Below are 17,893 nucleotides of genomic sequence, written 5' to 3' on the forward strand. Positions count from 1 at the left end.
TGTCACCTTAAAAAATTCGGTCGCTTAATGTATTCACAGTTAAAGGGTTGCCCTCAAACGCCAAGCGTTAGCTCGTTAAAGAGAAGAGCTTTTTTCCGACGTAAATGCCAGGCAATTTATCAGCACGTCGCTTCAGTGGCGAATGCCCTCGAGTACCGCCGCGTTCTGCAATTGCCGTTACAGGCACTTTCAAATAATTAGCAACTGACAGAACTTTTAAAAAACTGCCAGAACCGAACGAGGCGCACGCAGCGAGGCTACTGCGTGTAGGTTAAAAAGCCAGTGAGCCGTGGCATTTCAGCATGTTTGACGAAAAAACGCAAGTAAACAGACATCCAAGCAACTTTACAGAGCTGTCACAAGGTCGTCACCCGTTCAGACACGGTAGCCATGACAACGGCAGTTCGTGGCACAGGGGGAGCTCCTCGCCAGACTTCAGAGAATGAGCGCGTGTCTGGAAGCTGTAATTAGAAGTTACTTCTCCCCTCGGAGGGAGATAAAGTCCTCTATTTTTCCGGCTCTGAAAATCAATTTAATCTGAAATTCCGTCGCTCCCGGAGGATCCGCAGTTCGGCCGGGGGGAGCCCCGCTGGCGCGGCTTTCGTTTCTGTTAAAATCATAAACCGCGCCACAGTAAGAGCGCTGCATCTCCACACTTTATTTTTGTGTAAATGTATTTTTAAAATTCTATTCAAGGTTGGCAAGACGGCAAGACAAAAAGCTTGTAGGCCTACCAAATAAAAACAAACAAAAAACAAAACTAAAATAATTTTTTTTTTTAAAACAAACAACTAGAGGAATTAAAATTTACGTTCGCATTTATCACAAATTTCAGCTGTAACATCCAAGTTCTAAGACCAAACATCACGGTAAAGGCCGACTCGTGATGCTGTCAAATCTTAATAGTCACGTGGCCTATAGAACAGATGGGCCTCGTGAAGAAGGCGGTCCAAAGGCATGCGCTTCAGTCATTTGGGAAATTAAGGGTTGAACGCCACGCAAAGCGAGTCTGACGAAAAAAGCTCAATATTTAATATAAGTTGGAGACAGATGGTTTTAATAATGCATGCGTTTCATTAGTCTTCGGGTGTCCTACGCGTGGGAGCAGTGACAGTCCAGGCGTAATTTCGCGTCTTCGTAAATCACCCAGTGTAATAATCAAGATCTCTGCACTTGAAGGATTCACATGAGAGTGCATTCAAGTCCGCGGGGCGCCTATAATTCCATCGCTGAGCTCACAAGCGCAGAATTACTTATTAGCCGTCGAGTGGCACTGTAATTCACCCAAGCAAACGAAAGGGGGACGGGGGAAGGAAGGGGGGGGCGCGGGATGAGGTGACATTTTAAAGCTTCGAGGGTTGGGGGGGTGAGAGAAATTCTAAAAGATTATTTCAAATGAGCTGTCACAATAAAGGCTGTCTGGAAATTGCTTCATTAACGGAGAGCTCGGCTCTTAAAGGAGCGCGATTTCGGACTAAAATAGGCCTCGGATCCCATTAAACATGGTTATTATCTCCGCCCAAGGATGAGGCGACCTTGCAGATAGCGGTTCACACGATTCACCCGCAGAATATACAAAAACTACATTATTAACAGCGCCTCCTTCACGTTGTTTCTTTTAGAAACAACCAAACGTTTACTAAACAGTGGGCTGTTCCATTTTTGGCTGGAACGGGGGGGGTTTGCAATCCTGGTTCCAAGTTCAGCTGCAGAATCTTCTAGTTTCCATAGTTACTCAGCACTGTGCTGGTCAATTAAGGCAGACGATTACACAGCTAATCCACCTCGTCTGGTTTAGAGGGTATGCATTAATTGGCAAGCTTAAGGTGAAAACAAAATCCAGCAGAGCCCGCGAGATCTCCAGGGGCCTCCGCAGTTGCGCTCCTCTGAACTGGAACAAGCAACTTCAGGGAGAGAATTAGAACTCGCGGCGCAAAGCAGCTTCTTGCCACGGTTTTTACCAGGAGCTGGCGAGTGCAGTGAGTGAAACCCACCAGCAGGGGGCCCCCTCTCACGGTTCTCACCGGCATCCGTTATAAGTCCTGGGAACGGTTTTCTCTGCATCCAAAACCAGTTCTCACACAAACGGGCGCATTCACTACACTCTACCCTCTGTGCATGAGCCAATTTTTTTTTCACGCCATGTATCCCCGTCTACATCAATTAAGACAAGAGGCCCCACTGCCCCTAGAAATACCCAGCGCACTAAGCGACTTTGGCGTGAAAAATATTCCTCTTTAGACGGAGGAATTATTAACGACAGTGAAGACCCAGCACGTGGACCTCGTCTCCAAGTCTGTCTGAGGCCCTGTTTGCCGGGCTGTCATTCAGAGGCTGGAGGAGGCGAGCTGTCAGATAAAAACACGCGTCTAATCCCCGCCCCCGTGCGACAGTCTGCCCCCCACCCCCCCGTCAGCTGCGGAGTTTAATCCGATCCGTCCTTTTCAGGGAAAAACGACCTCATTCCAGGGACACGGTGTTCCGTGCCGTGGCCGAATCGTGGCTCCAGGACACGTCTCTGAACATGCCCTCCTCGCCACGGCGACGGGGACGGGGCGGCGGAGCGGTGATTTAATAAACCGCTGCCTCCTTCCGATAACGGCGAAAACAAAAGACACACATTCGCACGGATCCGTTCCCCTGCCAAGGGCGCTGGAACTGCGCGTTCTGCAGATGACCGCTCGTGGGAAGCGAAGCCGTGTCCGTTGAGACCGGCACAGGGGCACAACGGACCAATCACAACGACTGTAATTACAGCAACGGTAAACAATCAAATCTCTTCTGAAAGGAGACAAACACTAACCTGGGAGGATGATTACACTCGGGGGTACTGGACAAACAAGGCAGTGCGCGAGTCCATCAAAATACGATAGTAATGCATACAAATTAGACCCAGGCAAATTTAGGAATGCCTGAACACAAATTATACGTGAACCTTTTGGAAAATATAACAATAAATGTATTTCACAGCCATCTTTGAAGTTTACTGCAATATCTGAAAGTGTCAACAACAGTTTATACATTTGCCCATAAATTGTGAAATGTCATCGCTTCTGATCATATTTGATTTTAATACACCAAACGTACATTCCGTTTCCATTTTCCAAAGCATATGGTTTCCAGATGCTTTTAGCCGAAGGTGAATTAATGAGAGGCATAGTCAAGAAGTGCGCCACCAGAGCCGCGAAACACACGGAGTACGGGTGTGCGAGCTCGCGTTGTGCGTACAACGACACGCCCGTCGCCATGGCACTCACCGCGGTGTTGCTGGCCTCGGCCGCCAGGCGAGCAGCGTAGCGCGCGATGAGTCGATGCTCCTCGTCCAATCGGCTCGGGCTGTCCAGAGCGCTGTGAAGAACAAACGGTGTCCAAATCAGCGATGAATCCACAAAATAACTAAACACTAAATATAAATGCAATTTTATTGAAACGCATTCGTAAATATTGGCATGGTGTGCAGAAAAGCATTTGAACACGAACACAGATTAATCAAAATAATCAATCTTACACTGCACACAATGGTCACAAACAATAACAACAGCACAGTCATGTTGCTTACAACCCCTGTTCAAACATGATGCCACAACTCGATTCTGTGGCTTATGTGGTCACGACTGCATTCCAAGTGTGTTTAAAAAAAAATAAAATCCCTTCTGGTTAAAATGTCACATCTTGAAGAACTACGACCTGTCAGCGGCTTACATGTTTTACACCCAAAGATGAGAAATAAACGTATCTCTGCTGGAAGGGGAGTATAAACATCGAATAGTCCTCCGTAACGAGTCAGTCGAAGCAGTCGTTCCATCTCGTTTGTTTATTCTCCTTTCATTTCTGTTTGTGGCCTGTGGGAAGGCGGTTGGACGGCAGTTGGCTGTGTTTGAAATTCAAACTGGAACCGGAAGGTCTGTACGGCTTTTCCGTCCAGCCGAAAGCTGATAAATCGTTATAAATGCTCACTCCGCACTGAAACAATACTAATAATCAATCCTGTCCATGGAATGAATAAACATCCGAGCTAAAGACAAAACGAACGCTGGAGGCTATCTTGGCGATATAACCCATCTAAAATGGAAATTTATGTAAACAGAATGACCATTGTGCCAGTGGATTCTCAGTAAAATCATGTGGCAAAAAGACTAATCTGTGCCGATGACCTCATTTTCACTATAAAATAAAAATAAAAAAAACATCACAGTGTGTTTTTAGTGCGGTGTTCTTTCTGAAAATTTCCCTCAAATTAATAAATAAATAACACATTTATAAAAATGAGTGCCTTGGAAATCTGGCCGGATATAAGTTATTCATATATTATTTTATTTTTAGAAACGACTGTCTGAATCTTCTCTTAAAATGGTACTGTCTGTTATCCTGGAATACCCCACTCAGTCCCAGTACTCTAAGAAGGCTGCACATTATTTAATGATGGTTTTGTAAGTGCAAATAAATAAAAAAGCAACTATGTACAGCAACTATCCCTCCCCAATTGCACTATTCTTCGCCACTGAAGTATCTTTGCAGTGTCCTTCCAAATGTAAGTTAACCCCTCTGAAGAGCAGGTTTTTTTTTTGTGGAAGACTTTTTCAAAATTCTAAGTCAATGTTCTACAACTGCATTGCTTCCCATCACCAGAAGTGACTGTTTTTGTGTCATCGCACCGTTGAGCACAGCCATTGTGCAGCACCTGAATTGCCACAGTATGTATCCAGCAGTATAAATATGGATGAATATGTAAAAATGAGAAGTCGCTCTGCCGTTGCTCTATCAGTAATGGGATGGGAGCACCTGGATCCTGGGGTCACCACGGACCTTGTTTCTCTCTCCGTCCGAACCCCAGACGACACAACAGGATTAATTATGGGATTAATTACAGAGGTTTAATGAACACAGGTGCGCAGGTGTCGCAGGTACTCCGCGTTCCGCTGTCCGGACCCTTAATGATCCGTCAAACTGTGCGGACGAGCGTGAAGCACGCAGACACACCTGGGCTGCCAGCCAGTCGGCAGAATCCAGAGCACCCGTTTCTCTGAGGCATCATCAGCGGAGCGCCGAGCCAAGAAACTAACCGATCAGTTCAGGGATGTGTGAAATGAGCGACTGAAGACAACTGAAATCTCTTTTTCTAACACTTTACCCCTTATCTCTGTTTCTTTCTCCCACTCTTGCTACCATTTCCCCCTCTTCCCATTTCTCTTGAGTAAGGATGGCTTAATTCTCTCGCTCCAGCTCTCCCTCCCCTCTCCATCTCTCTCCCTCTGGCTCTCTCTCTCCATCTCTTGACTGATGGCTGAAATCTCCATCTCTTACCATTTCCGCTCTGTATCCCCCTCTTCCCATTTCTCTTGAGTAAGGATGGCTTAATTCCCTCGCTCTAGCTCTCCCTCCTCTCTGTCTCTCTCCCTCCATCTCTCGACTGACAGCTGAAATCTCCATCTCTCTCCATTTCCGCTCTGCCTCCCCATATCTCTCTTGACTGATGGTCAACCCTCTCTATGCATTTCTCCCTCTCTCTCTCACTGCATCTGTCTCTCCCTTTCTCACTCACTCTCCCCCCTCTTTATTTTATCTCTCTCTCATCACTCTTTCTCTGCATCTCTCCCTTTCTCTCTGCATCTCCCTCTCCCCTGCTCTCTTTGTCTCTGTACTTTGTCTCTCTCTCTCTCTCTCTCTGTACTCTCTCTCTCCCTCTCCTCTCTCTCCTCCTCTCTCTCTCTCTCTCTCCCCGTGGCGTCTGCGGCGGAGTCACATGACTGACCGTGTCCCGGCCTGCAGGCGAGCCACGTACGCCGCGATCAGGGCGTGCTCCTCCGTCGCCCGGCGACCGCCGGACAGTCCCCGTGGCGACCGGCTGGTGATGGTGACGGTGATGGCGGTGTTGGGGAAGCGGGGTGGCGATGGTGAGGGGGGATATGGGTGGAGCGAGAACACAGAGCGTGCACCACACACACACACACAGACAAACACAAAACCAACACACACACACAGACAAACACAAAACCAACACACACACACAGACAAACACAAAACCAACACACAGACAAACACAAAACCAACACACACACACAGACAAACACAAAACCAACACACAAACAAACAAAAACGAACACACAACACACAAAAACACAAAGGCAAACGCAAATGGGTTAACGGGGGGCAAAGGTCACGGACACACCTCCAAATGAAAAAGCACAACGCCACTTCCACTCCAACTCAACCGCACAAACACACAAACACACAAAAACACAATGCATTACTAACACACACAAAGGCAAAAGGTAACTTGGCCCCCTCAGAAAGGCTGTGGTTGATCCAATTAGAAACTCTGAAGCTCAAACTGAAGCCATTTTGAATGATGTGAGGGGACAGTCATTAATTTAGTACACAATACTCGCCCCTTGGGCGCACACTTCAATGTTGGAATGGCTCAATTGATTTATTTTTTAAAAAACAGCCAATTAGGTACAGCCTTGGTGTCTCTCTGACAGCGCTGGATTGGCTGAGTAATGGCATCTGAAATACCAAGGTTATCAACCCTTCCGACTGAAGAGATGAATCTGTTAGGATTGCACACTGCCCCCTAGAGGCCAGCCATGAAAGTGAGCCCTCTCTGGAGGGAGACAGTGCTGTCTCTGAGCCTGAAGCAGTTTGCATCAGAGCTCCACATCATTAATGTCAGAACAGAGGACATGGCACGATTAATACCATTTGAAATCTGTTTTGTTGTTTTGTTTTGTTTTTCTTTCACAAATTTATATGCGGAGGTTGGTTAAAAAAAAAAATCACATTTTGCCTTTTTTTTTTAAACGATCAATAAAAAACAAGAACTAAGGGGGAAAACAAAATATCACACAGCATAATCACAGGGGAAATAATACAAGGAACAATAAATGAAATAACATGGCACATTCAGCGACGGAACGAAAAATGAATCACAAGTGAATGATCAACGCTCGGAACGAATGACGCAACTAGAAGAAAACTAAATTCACCATGAAAGTGACATCAAAAAGGAGGTGTGGGGAGAAAATGTGCACCTGCGGGTCCTGTTCTCAGTTTGATACCTTTTTTCCAAATGTAACCCTATGCAGAGCAACGTTTTTTTTTTTTTGGAATGTTTATTCAAAATTCTAAGTCAGTGTTCTAGAACTCCACTGCTTTCAGTCACCGGTAGTTGACTGTGACATCAGCGTTAGAATGTTCAGTTAAGAACGTTCTAATCACATATTTGTGATCTCACACCTTAAAGGGTTCACGGTCTCTGTCCCCACCCCTCCCCCCCCATTCTCTTTGAACTGTTCAGCCTGGCCAGCACAGGCAGACTTTGTTTGATGCCTCTTTGGCAGCTACGTTCTTCAGGGGGTGCAATATCTGTATCAACAGTATGAAATTTACTACCGCTATATATATACATATTCAAAAACAACGCCGTGAACTCATTCATCAAAACATATAGCAAATACGTTAGGGCAGAGGCATCGGATTCCCAGAGAGCCACAGGTTCGACTAGTTTTTGACATTTCAGCAATAAAGTGTCTATTTTAAGCCATGGATTGGCTAGAGAGTCAATACACTTTGTTTCCAAGGCATATATTTGCAACCCATTGAAAGGAGAAAAAATAACATAAAATCATGGAGACACTTTGATCTTCCAGGACTTTCTGACAAACATCTTAGAGGTAGGCTATGGTTTTAAAATTAGCTTCTGTCCTTATTATAGTTGCATGCCATATCAAACAAGATCACATCTCTTGATGGAAAATCAAATATATTTTTCAAGAAGACTCAACGTTCTCGGGGTCAACACTGTAACCAAATTATCAGATGCTGTGTACAACATCGATCTTATCCCAGTGTACATATCAAGGACACAATTTATTTTCAAGGGCATCCATGCAAAACTAATTTGTCAACACACTGATCTGTTTTCTTTGAGTGATGCACTCATAAAAGACGTGACACAAAACACAGCGAGCTTAAACGACATCGAAGCCAGACTGAAGTCTCTAAAGCTTCTAAAGGTCAGACTAGGACACACAAAAAAAAGTCTTAATCATCAGGGGAGTCTGATTCGCCCAACCCGGGAGCGGTCATCGACACTTTCAACTTCAAGGCTGACCAGAGTATCGAAGTCTCTCCCGCTGTACTTTAAAAACGCAGTCGATGCGGGGCCCAGAGTCGATGCTTCTTCCCAGCAGCCCTGCAGTGGCGTTCGGGTCGATACTCGAGCGTAAGCTGAACCCCGGGTTCCGAGGGAAGACGGACGACGCGTCAGCACTCTCCGGCCGGCGCCGCGCCCTTCTGGGCTTCGGAAAGGCCGCCGGGCCCCGATCGTAAGCAGATAAAGCCCGTCCCTCACAGACTGGAGACTGGAACCGGAGCAGACGGGGGAGAGAGGGGATCCAATTCGGCACAGGAGGCAGGAAAAAAAAAAAAAAAAAAGTTGCGTTGCTGTATCGCCACGGAGACGCTGATGTACGGCTAATTCCGCCACCGTCTGCGTTTTTTTTTTTTTTTAGATCCGCGACTTGAGAACCTCGCCTCCTTTCGGGGGTACACTCAAGTGCCCCGAAATCTCCCTGCTGCCAAGGTTACAGAAGTGTTCGGCTGCTCTGAAACCCCCCCCCACCCCCCCCACGTACCCAAAGCTGTCTGGGAGCTTTACACAGGGCAAGGCTGACGACGGCTGCCCGGGCGAATCGCGACGGCACTGTTCCCGCCGCGCGCGTCATCCATCACCGGGGGAACGACGGTTTCATTTCCACACCGATGTCTTTTAAGGCATCAGATCCCAGAGAAAAGGGCCAATCGGAAGCGCTCGGCGGCTGACAGCGATGTCATAGCAAGCCTCCGAAGTCTGAGAGAGGAAGTGCTGGGGGGGGGGGGGGGCTGATGGATTTCTGTCATTTCAGCCGCAAATGCAATCCCGAATGACGGCTTCATCCCCCCCCTCACCCGACACCGTTATGTTTCGCTCCCGCGCGCGCACGCACACGCACACGCACGCACACGCACGCACACACACACACACACACAAACGCACACATCCACACACACACACACACACACACACACATCCACAGTAATGTGTGTGCGGGCGTGTGTGTGTGTGTCTGCAGCTGCTAACCTGAGAAGCGAACAGAGGAAAGTAAATTACAAAACAAAGTAAACTGCTAATTATATGGGCTTATTATTGCCCCATAAATCATTGAATCAAAAATACTAACCTCATACAAATGAAATGAGACTCACAAATTTGTTTTTGTATATTACAAACAAAATAATGGGCGCACAAATAGGTTTTGCATTCAAAAACAAATCCCTTCCAAATGAACAAATTTAATAATACATTTCAATTTCTTGACCCGTGTTAGTTTTTCCCAAAAAGATTTAGGAATGCATGGGGCATTCATTCGGCAGTGACGCTACGCACACTTACGCATCACCTGGCACCTGGCCTGCTCGTTCATTTGCATATTTTTGAGTCATTTCCCACAGCAAGACACACAAATTTATCCACAAATAGCTTCCAATCCCCCCCCCCCCAACTGAGTCCATTCCAGCCAATCAGATTTGAAGACATCCTTTCACAACCTGCCCACATTACTCAACCAACCACAGCAAGCATGCAATTAGGACACAGCATCACGCAGAATAAATACATCTAATTACGCAACGGCCCTGCAGGGGGCGCTCTCAGACACATCGGCCCACGCTGAGATGATGGAACAGGTTGCGACAACCCACTGCCGACAAGACTCAAGACTATACTGCACCCTATTGGTGTGCCATGCGTGTGCAGTGCATTGTGGGCCGTAAGGAAACTGACGTCTGCAGTAATCTCACGAATAAGCACCACTGCAATGCCCTTGAAAGAGATGCATCCGTCGCTAAACATCTCCTTTGTCAGACCAGATGTAGTGCAGCGCCCAGAACGGGATGCCGCAACTACTCTACAAGACGGATATAGACCGCAATAAATATTTCAAGTTGCCTTCTGTCTGTAAAATTATAACCCCAGATGGGCGGAATGGCTTCGTTCTGTACATCAAACATCCTTATGTTTTTTTTTGTGTTTACGACCAGCTCGATACATTTAAAGCCCGTGAAATAAATCAATGAAGAATAAACAAAGCAAGCATCCCCGCATAAGACCGTCAGCCCAATAAGATAAATCTTGCGTCACATGCTACACAGCACAGAGGAGCCAGGAAGTTTCGTTTCATGTTGGCGAATGAAAGCGCGAAGCCACATGACCCCGTTAAACTCCGAAAATCAGCAACATTCACGGAATTTTCATCCACGAGCCTCCGAATTCACCATTTTTTATGCTCCAATTTACGCGTTAGTCATGCACTTCTGACCGCGTGAATTCGCTTTTCATAAACGGTGACGTACGCACACAAAACGCCTATTTGCACATCTACAAATTTGAACAAGTATAATATTGTTTTTAAATATTCCCGTTGTGTCTTGATTTCCCTACACTACCTAAGTCTTTCGTTATTTTGCGTGCGCAATTATTCTGACTAGAATACTCTGGGAACATCGTCCCATAAACGCCGAACAATGTGCGTCTGGAGATAACCAAATTAATTCAGAGTTCCATCACCTGGGACTGATCTGCTGTTTGCACTTAAAATTCCGTTTTCCCCGTGTGCAAAGAGCGAAAAACGCCTGTGAAATCTGCGTCATCATTCATTTGAGATGTACATTAAACAAAGATGATTTAATTAGCTCGTCACACACAACCAAGCCAGAAGCTGAACCACTGGCATAATAAAACAAACATCGCTCGTCTTCAGCGCGCCGCGCGCGCACAAACACACACACACACAGGCATCATGCAGTCACGCAGAGCGACAACACGGAAACGACGCCTCAGGCCAAACAATAATAAAAAAATGTCAGCATCCTACACGATGGCGTACCCCCTCCACCCCAACACTAAATCTTATTTTCGTTCGATTCAAAAGCCAATATTCTCTAATGAATATTGAGGAGGGACGGGACGGAACAGCGAACAGTCGGAGAGGACCGTTTTTCTATCCCCCTGCAGGGAAGTAGTGTGTCCAGCGAGCGGCACGATGGTAATTACAGCGAGCTTCTCACATTCATCTTTATCTGAAAGCAGGGGATGGGGACGGAAGGCCGTGTTTCCAGCCTACACTTCCCCTTCTCTGATTACACACATTCTTCACCGTCCAGCGCAGCCAGCGGCCGCGCAGAACCACATTTCCCACAATGCTCTCATGTCCATACAAATATCATCTTACTGCTTCGGAAGTGCGCGAAAGTGACATTTCCGAAGCTTAAAAAAGGCTTTTAAAAAAACCACACGCTTCCGAAGCTTTCCAATGCTTAATAAAACAGGAACAGGCAGGGCTTGAAGTAAGTACCTTTTAAGTAAAATAAATAAGTAATTCTTTATAGGTTGCCATCACGACTATAGAGAGTAAATGTCACATGAACATTTATAATATTTATACATCATGCATGCACTTTACAGCCAGCTGCACCTGTTGCAGTACATCTATCTGGCAGATTGCAATTTTTCTCATTAGATGTTGGTGTGAACCACATGAAGCGTGAAAGCCACCATTTAGAAATGAAATAGGCTATTTGCTCACGACCCCAGGACCCCTGACATTAATTACATTTTATTTTTAGATTTTGCTCACATTTGACAAATGGCATATAGCTTGCATGGATGGGTAATCCACAAGTTCCCATGGCTATGGTTTAAGCAGAATATAGTAACTTAAATACGAGAATATTTTACATACATTAAATTCTGACAGCTTCGGAAATGTGCTTGCCATAGTATGCGCAACTGTAATGAAAACTCAGAATTGATGTTCACTTTAACGGTATTTTTTTTCATATCTTCATATTATTTTTAATATATTTACAGAATTTGTCACGCAGAGTGTGCGACAGGACGTACAAGCACACACACTCTTCACAAAGGGGATCAGAGATTAGTTAATTACCATGGAAACCCGGAGATACAGGACCAGGAAGGAAAGCAAGTCCATATTGATCTTCATCTCCATCTTTAAATGAGGCAGAGAAGCAGATCCCTAATCTCCCAGAATCCTCTGCACCATGAAACACTAAACTCCACGTTTTTCTCCGTGCTTGATGGTGGAACGGTTTCCACCTCAGAAAGCTCTGTTTCACACACTTCCAGAGCTATAAAAAACGTTTTTTTCAAGCCATCACCGCCTCCTACAGTCAGCATAGGCATGGTCCGGATTCAGTATCAGACTATGGGCCTTTTCTCATTAGAAGGCCCCATTTCTACAACAGCTACTTCATAGTTTTTGTTTTGTTAAGGTCTGCGTGTGAACAGTTACAGTGAAGGAAAACTGAGCCTACAACAGTCACCCCAAAACACCTTCCTTCCCCGCCCTCCCAAACCCAGTCAGCTGGGACGTCGTGTCTGAAGCAGAGCACGGAGCAGGAGGCTAACGCTACGCGGTCACGCCACTCCTGCTGAACGGGGAGCAGATTTTCTCTTCTTCTTCTGTGGTGAGAGATAATGGGAGGAAGTGCTGAACACGCTGGCCTGGCAGCGGCTGAAAGGCCTCCAGCGGAGGAGCTTTTTTTTTCTTCTTTCCGGAACGTTCTCCCGTTCCGGCAGCTGCCGACTAGTGCTGCACGCGGTCCAATAAAACCGACTGTGACATCACAATGACGCGGTCCAATAAAACCGACTGTGACATCACCATGACGCGGTCCAATAAAACCGACTGTGACGTCACAATGACGCGGACGCTTCAGTAAATGCGCTCAACTCCCACGTTGAGTGAAAAATAAAAATAAAAGAAAAAAGAGATGGCATCTTGGTGAGAACACTCAAAGGTGACTGCACACGCACGCACGCACACACACGCACACACGCACACTAAACATGCACGAGCGCACACGCACGCATGCGCAGACACACACAGACACACAAAGTAGGTTTATGAGGAGTAGCCGGGTATAACACGGGTTTGTGATGCGTACCCAGGTCTGACAGAGGGGATGAGAGGTTTGTGAAGAGTTTGTTGGTATGACAGAGGGGATGAGAGGTTTGTGAATAGTTTGTTGGTCTGACAGAGGGGATGACAGGTCTGTGAGGGCAATGACGGCTGTGGTGTGGGGATTGATGGCTCTGAATCTCCTACTCGACAGCCACCTCCATCACATCCACACCGTGCAAATCCATCACGGCTGTTCCCTCCTCCCTCCTCTTCATCTTACATCATCCATTCATTCTTTCTCCGCATCCCCCTCTCTCTCTCTACCACATCTTTCCAGCTCTCTCATTCTGTCTTTCCCCTCTCTCTCTCTCTGCTCTCTCTCCCCTCTCAATTGAATATTTCCAACTGTCCACCTCATTCGCTCTCTCACTCTCCTTTCCATCCCTCTCCCTCTTTTTCTCCACCCCTCCCCCCTCTCTATACCATACACACACACACACACACCCCGTGGATTCAGAGGTATCAGCAAACCAATCACACAGTCTTGCTCTGAACCTAGGGGTTGGATTCAGCTTTTGGTTGTTTCTGCAGCTGAATAGAGCCCTTTTCACAGCACAAGCAGTCAAAGAAAACAAATTAAAATGTTTGGGTTCCCGATTCATTCACCTGTCACTCAAATCTAATAGCTTTCTTTCTGGAGGGGGGAGGGTGGGGTGGGGGGGGGGGCTGTCTAGAGAAGGCTAGAGCACCAGGAGCTACAGGTAAGAGCTCATAAAAAATAAATAAATAAATAAATAAATAAAAGCTTGTAGTACAGCCAGTACTCCTTATGATCAATATCCATTGGCTATTAGAGCTGAACAGCGGCCTTCCACAAGACATCGGTCTTTCATGGTCTCTCCTCCAGAAGCTCGCCGTTGCCATGGGGAAAAAGAGGCGGAGTCAGAACAAACAGGAAGAAGGCCCCGAAGAGCCGCGGTGCGAAGGCAAACGGGCAGCATCACGCGCCGCGACAAACGCTTCTGTGGGCCCCACTATCACCGCAACCGTGATTTATAATTCAGCGTTTCACCATTCAGCGGACGCTTTCAGCCGAAGTGACTTCACAGAAGACGCGCCGGACTGATAAATCAAAGCGCCGGCCTCCGCTCTTCTTCTTCTTTTCTCTTCTAAGCTCGTTATTCGAGGGGAGGAAACGTCGCGTCACGCCATCGATCCACGCCGAAGACATCGATCCGCGCCGGAGACATCGATCCGAGCCGAAGATATCGATCCGAGCCGAAGACATCAATCCGCGCCGAAGACATCGATCCGAGCCGAAGATATCGATCCGAGCCGAAGACATCGATCCGCGCTGAAGACATCGATCTGAGCTGAAGACATCGATCCGCGCCGGAGACATCGATCCGCGCCGAAGACATCGATCCGCGCCGAAGACATCGATCCGAGCCGAAGATATCGATCCGCGCCGAAGACATCGATCCGCACCGAAGACATCGATCCGCGCCGAAGACATCGATCCGCGCCGAAGACATCGATCCGCGCCGGAGACATCGATCCGCGCTGAAGACATCGATCCGAGCCGAAGACATCGATCCGCGCCGAAGACATCGATCAGCGCTGAAGACATCGATCCGCGCCGAAGACATCGATCAGCGCTGAAGACATCGATCCGCGCCGGAGACATCGATCTGCGCTGAAGACATCGGACTCGGGGGCCGCTTGCACACCGGACGTTTTTACGCGTCTGCGTAATACGACTGGATCTCTGCCGCAGACACTGAGGTTAAGTGTTTAACCGGGGAGGGGGGGGGGGGGGGGGGGGGGCGGGGGGAGGGGGCACTGGAGCAGAGCATCGCTGAGAAGCGCCTCAGTTTTGGTCCTCGACCGTCACTGCAGGCGAGCGTACAAACCGTTCTCATCATCGCTCTCGAAAACCGGGGGGGGTTCTCCGCCCCCCCTTTCATTCCAGCCACACCAGCATCCCCCCACCCCCCCCCCCCCCCCCCAATCCCCCCCTCCCCCCATGCCTCCATCCCCTAAAAGCCTTGTTACCCCCACCCCACAGACACAGGTATGGACACACTGTACAACTCAGCTCCTAAACTCAGTCCTGCCACCCCCCTACCCCCCCCCCAACGTTAATTGATATTCCAGACACAGTCGCAATTCCTGCATTGTAACGACTCGTTAATTGTTCTTAATTAAAGACAATTAATGTTTTCTGGGACCGTTCACCCTCCCCGGGGCCAGAACAGAAATAACTGTGCTAGCGATGAATAAATATCCCCATATTCGCATCTTAATCAGCCAGAGAAAATTAACGATTCCTAATGATATGAGGTTCCATTAGAAACAGTTTAACATGTTAAACTGATGACTCAAACAGGCAGCCAGGTGAAGTCGGCCGGGTCCAAACTGCTCAAATTCTGTTCACCTGGTTCACTGGAACTAAATCATTTGTGGAAAAATGGCAATGAGCCAATGCTGAATTTTCACAAAACGGGTTTTATAGGGACGTATGGAAGGTTTTCAGCATGTTTTCAACAGCCTTAAATGATGAAGATACACTAATATTGGGGATATATATGCTAATATTCCGCGTTCTGTGTGCTACCCGTGTACTCTGCTCCTCATTTTGTGCTGTCCACGGACCGTGCTCTGCGTTTTATGAGCTGCCCGTGCAGTCCACTCCAGCAGCGCTCTCACTTAAGTGATAAAAGGAAAAGGTCTCCCTCAGATCTGCTCGCCTGTAAGATTTAAGCCACTGGCAAACTTTTAAAATGTCAGTTTTTTTTAAAATTGGCCAATGGTAGAAACGTCTCCACACGCTCCCCCCTCCCTCTCCAACCCGACCCTCGTTACACACCTGTCCTGACAGCACAGGCAGCCTTCTCCCCCCACAGGAAAACCGCCATTTCCCTAACGTCTCGGAATGCGTTTAGAGCCCCTCTCTCCGCCCCCGCCCCCCCCCCGGAACGGAAACTCGTCCCCGAGACAGACATCATTAGGCAAGCGAGTCGGTTTTCCGAGAGTTCAGCCGTCCTCCGAGGGCCAGCGGTAATTTCATAAGTGCATTCTGCCGCGTTTTAATCTCCATCAGCGGGAGACAAGGCGGCCATTACGGCTCGACGGGGCGGCCATTATGGCTCGACAGGGAGAATTTACACCTCGCTGAGCCTTGGCGGGAGAGCGCGGATTCGATAAAGGGGCGGTCTTCTGGGGCGCTAAAACCACTCTGGCGACCTCCCGCTCCGCTTGACCGACTCGCTGAAGAGACGCGCCCAAAAATAGTCCGGGGTCCCTACTAGCCTCCACAGCAGTTTCCGAGAAGGTTTTCCACCAAAAAAACCTGCCATCAAATGTCGGCTGGCTGTCTCTCTCAACGTCTGGTTTATTCTGGCTGTCAACAGTGCTCCACCCACAATGCTCCAGGGTGCTGGAGCGAGTCAAGTGTATCAGAGTACATCCACAAAAATATAACCCCACAACACCAACCGCCAACCCCTTAGACTACAAACAACAACAAGCCAAACAACAGCTCCACCAAAAATTCAGCCCCTCGACAACAAACTACACACAGCTCCACCACAAGCTGAGTCCTTTAAAAACCAACCAAGCGCTCCATCCCAAACTCAGTGTGATGTAATAAACGCTCAGTGACACACAGCACTCGTTTCTTCTGTTCAGTCCCCTCAGGCCCCTTCCTGCTTTCCCCGCAGGGCTGCAGTGCTTTCCCATAACGCCCTCTGTTAGCCGAAACGCGCCCTGGCATTCTCGGGGGGGGGTGGGCAGTAATGCACTTCCGCCCGACCCGCTCGCCTCTCGAAAAGGCCGAGGGCGGCCCGGATCAGGGGGGGGGGGCCGAAGTGGGGAGACCCCAGGTTCTGCGCAACCCTTTTAAAATCTTAAAAGCAGGGGCAATAAAGTCCACCAGAAGGTCAGGATGGAGGCCGTCGCAGAAAGCACTTTGCGAGCACTCAGCTGAAGTGCACTCCTCTGCTGTGCCGGGGGAGCAGCGTCTCTCCGAAACGCACAGGGTCGTGAGGGGACCTGAGCACGGCAGTGACGGAACCCGAGTGATCCCTGAGACACACAGAGGGGTCGGCAGAGTCTCGCCTCGTCTCCGAACGCACGGCACCCAAAACGCTGCTGTAACGCCGCACCCGCGGCTGGCGCGACACGAGAGAGCCGCTTTCCAGCGGATAAATTCAGAACGTGTCCGACGTTTACAAAGCGGGAACTGGCTCCACCTCTTCAGCCAGATGTTTACCGGCAGAGACGCCCCCCCCCCCCCTCCACCCCGGCACCCCCCCCCTTTCCTCTCGAATAAACGCCACCGGCTCCTTCAGAGGCCCAATCAATACTCCCCCATTTCTGTGTCTCGCGATAATCCCATTCTCTTTGATTATGGTAATAAACACCTTCTCCCAGAAAGCCGTAATTCTGCCGGCAGATAAGCCACACGTCTGGGTCTGTGGGAAAGAGCAGTACAGACGCTGGAGCTGGGTGGCGCATGAAAGAGACTCAACTAGAGAAAAGAAAGATATCTCTAAATTAAATTCTGCACTTCCAGACCGGTTTTCATCTTTGGGCTGTTCGTTAAGAAACATACAACTGTGAAGCCTGGCAATATTCAGGCCTCCACTTATTAACACAATGAGACTCAACAGACATAAGCCTGTTTGTTATGGTGCTGGAATCTCTAATTCCACCTTACAAGGCTTTGTGAGTTCCCGTCGAACAGAAGCCATTTTTGGCCTCAGAAGCCAGGTGTGTGTTCTGTAGCCAACCAATGATTTAAATAAAGCAGTTGTGTGATGGAACGCATTTAGAGTTTTCCAGCACTGCTGCCACCCCCACCCCCCCCCCCCCCGGACTGGGGTTTGAGACCCCTGTGGTCAGGATGCATGCGGTTGGAGGGGGGG

General features: G+C 48.3%; 1 protein-coding gene across 9 annotated transcripts in view; it reads right to left on the reverse strand.

Moving 5' to 3' along the window:
* dtnbb (dystrobrevin, beta b) overlaps positions 1 to 17,893 on the reverse strand; it is a 98,986-nt gene that overhangs the window by 12,220 nt on the left and 68,873 nt on the right. For 7 of the 9 annotated variants that reach the window (XR_004765772.1, XR_004765771.1, XM_035422580.1 and 4 more), the window contains 2 exons: positions 5,753 to 5,845; positions 3,258 to 3,348 (listed from right to left, as the gene is read on the reverse strand). Coding sequence is in view for 7 of the 9 variants with exons in the window: in XM_035422580.1 (XP_035278471.1) it covers positions 3,258 to 3,348; positions 5,753 to 5,845 (184 nt within the window). In the remaining 2 variants the exon portion in view is untranslated. The remainder of the gene's footprint in view (positions 1 to 3,257; positions 3,349 to 5,752; positions 5,846 to 17,893) is intronic. The other 2 variants (XM_035422584.1, XM_035422582.1) reach the window with 1 other exon arrangement.

Source organism: Anguilla anguilla, chromosome 6, assembly GCF_013347855.1.
Source record: "Anguilla anguilla isolate fAngAng1 chromosome 6, fAngAng1.pri, whole genome shotgun sequence".
Lineage (NCBI taxonomy): Eukaryota > Metazoa > Chordata > Actinopteri > Anguilliformes > Anguillidae > Anguilla > Anguilla anguilla.